At 40.2% G+C, this 3,047-nt stretch overlaps 1 protein-coding gene across 1 annotated transcript; it reads right to left on the bottom strand.

Annotated features, from left to right (window-relative positions):
* LOC107640514 lies at positions 1,231–1,851 on the bottom strand. Its single transcript, XM_016344030.1, has one exon. The coding sequence runs from the start codon at positions 1,849–1,851 to the stop codon at positions 1,231–1,233; it is 621 nt and encodes a 206-aa protein (XP_016199516.1).

The raw sequence follows: 3,047 nt of genomic DNA, 5'->3' as shown, positions 1-3,047 counted from the left end.
TTTATATTTAATGAAATTTGAGGTATTTCAGATTTATGATTGCTTTCTTCAATTTATATTATTGATGCTTGCACTTGGTTGTTTGAAATTTATTATCTCTTATTAGTTCTCTATGTTTTTATGTTGTGCCTTCCAAGTGTTTGATAAAATGCTTGGGAGGGTTTTAATTTAGATTTTGGATTCTTAGCTTGAATTGAGTAATTGGAGACTCTTGAGTTATCAAACTCCTTTGTTGATTGATAATTGGAATTTGCTGGTTGATTTGGATCCCTCTAAAGCTAGTCTTTCCTTAGGAGTTGACTAGGACTTGAGAAATCAAATTGATTAGTCCACTTGACTTTCCTTTATTTAGTAAGGGTTAACTAAGTGGGAGCAACGAACAATTCTCATCACAATTGATAAGGATAGCTAGGATAGGACGTCTAGTTCTCATACCTTGCCAAGAGTCTTTTCTAGTTATTAATTTACTTTCTAGTCATTTTATTTCCTTGTTTCTTATTTCAAAAATCCAAAAAGATACTTTTCCATAACCAATAATAACTCATACCTCCCTGCAATTCTTTGAGAGACGACCCGAGGTTTGAATACTTCGGTTATTATTTTTATTGGGTTTGCTTTAGTGACAACCAAATTTTTGTATGAAATGATTCTTTGTTGGTTTAGAAACTATACTAGCAACAAGAACTTATTGTGAAATTCTTTACTAGCAAAAAATCCGTTCGTCAAAATGCATCCAACCATACTGATTGGTCTAAGATCCTTTATCTCCTTCGCACCCACAAATTTTGGTGCCAATGCTACCCAAGTAACATTGGAATCTGCTGGTAGCCTCACTGTCTCAAAGAACGTCATCACAGCTTTAGTAAATTCCACTCCAATCTCCTCCCAGCACCTTTTTATAAATTTCATGTTATATCCGTCACTACCCGGCGCCTTAGATGATTCGCAATCCCATACTGCATCCTTCACTTCCTCCTCCGATGGTAACACCTCTAACGCTTGAGCTTCCTCCATCTCCAATCAATTGACTAGACCATCTCGAAAGCTAATATTTGGCGAAGCTTCCTGTTGGTACATTTTCCTATCAAAATCTCTGGTTGCAACCTTAATTCTTGTATGATTTCTTATCAATCTCCCATTAATCACTAAAGACTCAATCCGGTTATTCCTTTTTCTAGCTGGTGCTATGTTGTGGATATACCTTGTGTTCCTGTCCATCTCCTTGGCATGTCAAGATCTGGACATTTGTTTCCAGTGTATATCTTGTCTCGTATACCATATCTCACAACATCTTACTAGCGCCTTTCTTCTTGCTTCTATTGTACCATCATATAGCCCGTTGCTAACCATATCGTCCACTTTCTTGATTTCGTCCTCAAACCTTTTTATCTTCTCAGGTATATTCCGAAAGTGCTGGTTGTGCCATCTACCCAGTGGTTTTGATAACGCCTTTAGCTTATCCAAAAACTGTGTATCTCCTAAACCTCTCCATTCTTCTTTCACCATCCTTAGGAAGCCTTTGTGTGTGAACCACGAGTCTAGACTGTGGAACGGTCTTGAACCCTGTACTATTCTTCTATCTTCCACTATCAAAGAACAATGATCTGATAAACCTCTCGGTTCTCCTCTAAGTTGAGTATCCGGGTACGCGTCTAGCCATTCCAACCTCACCAGGATTCTATCAATATGACTACAAGACTGACCTCTAAACAATGTATACTTGTGATCATTAAGCGTCAAGTCCATCAACTCCATATCATTTATCCATGTTCTGAAATCTTCAGCAGATGCTGACAAGCTAGTCGCCCCTTTCCTCTCCTCTATATGCACAATTTCATTGAAGTTCCCCATGAAACAAAAAGGAATTTGACACAGCCCTGTAACATAACTTAATTCCTTCCATAGTAAAAGTTTTTCATCTCTCACATGCGGTCCATATACCAGACAAACCGCACAGTGAAAGTTATCTTTAGTCATCACCCCTTCTACACATAACCACATATCTCCTTTATAGCAATTTATCAGTTTAAAAATAGATTTATCCCATATTAACAGTAAACCTCCCGATGCTCCAATTGAATTAACGCACTCCCAGCTAGCTCTATCATTACCCCAAATACTTGCTACATCAAATTTATTCACCACCTCTTTTTTTGTTTCTTTCAAACCCAACATGTCTAATCTATATTTATTTTTGAAGTTTTTTTATCATATTCAATTTTGTAACTCCTCTCATACCCCTAACATTCCAAGAACTTAAAATCATTTATAAATTTTCTTACACACCTTCTTACGAATTTCTGGATGACTTCTTCTGATTTTCTCTTTTTGCTTTGACTGTCTCCATTTCATAGCCAATGCTTCATTTTTCTCTTAAAGAATCGCCATAATGTCCTCCTCATCATTGCACGGGATTGCACCAGATTCGACCGCCAATTTCCAAGCCTCTTTATTCTCCGCCATTTTCTCTTCCCAACTCTGGGATTGGTGGCCTCTGTACAGCGTGGAACCTTCGTTCATATGAACCCCGGTGTCAGTCTCATCTAATTATTGGTCTTCAGTTTCCATTCCTTGCACACCACCGTGAGCTTCTTCCAATCCTGCTGCCAATTTCCTATCCCCCGCGCCCTTGGATTCCCGTCCCTCCTGGTGTCTTTCAATTGGACCTCTTCCGTCCATCTCATTCAAATTCAGGTTTCTTCTCAATCGTTCAACATCCTCGAGACGTTGCACTGTTCTAGTCTTCCCAGGGAGCCATTCAAGCTCTTCATAGCCGTGCCCAGAACTCATGTCCGCAGGGCACAGATCCACTGCGTCCGCGCCATCTACCTATCCCTCGTTCGTCGCCTTGCCCGGCTTCTCGTGCTGGACAGAATTGTCCGTGCGCGGCTACCTGCTCTCCCCAAAGCTTCTCATCTTCTCTTTTCCGCAACCGTTGTGGAACAGCTTGGAGGCACGCTTCTTCCGTTGGTTCTTCATACAACCGGGTCATGTCCTCTACCGGATCGGACCTAACCGATTTGGGGATTCCAAGTCCTCCTTCCTTC

Source organism: Arachis ipaensis, chromosome B05 (genome assembly GCF_000816755.2).
Source record: "Arachis ipaensis cultivar K30076 chromosome B05, Araip1.1, whole genome shotgun sequence".
Taxonomy (NCBI): Eukaryota; Viridiplantae; Streptophyta; class Magnoliopsida; order Fabales; family Fabaceae; genus Arachis; species Arachis ipaensis.
This window is presented reverse-complemented; position numbering and strand designations above follow the sequence as displayed.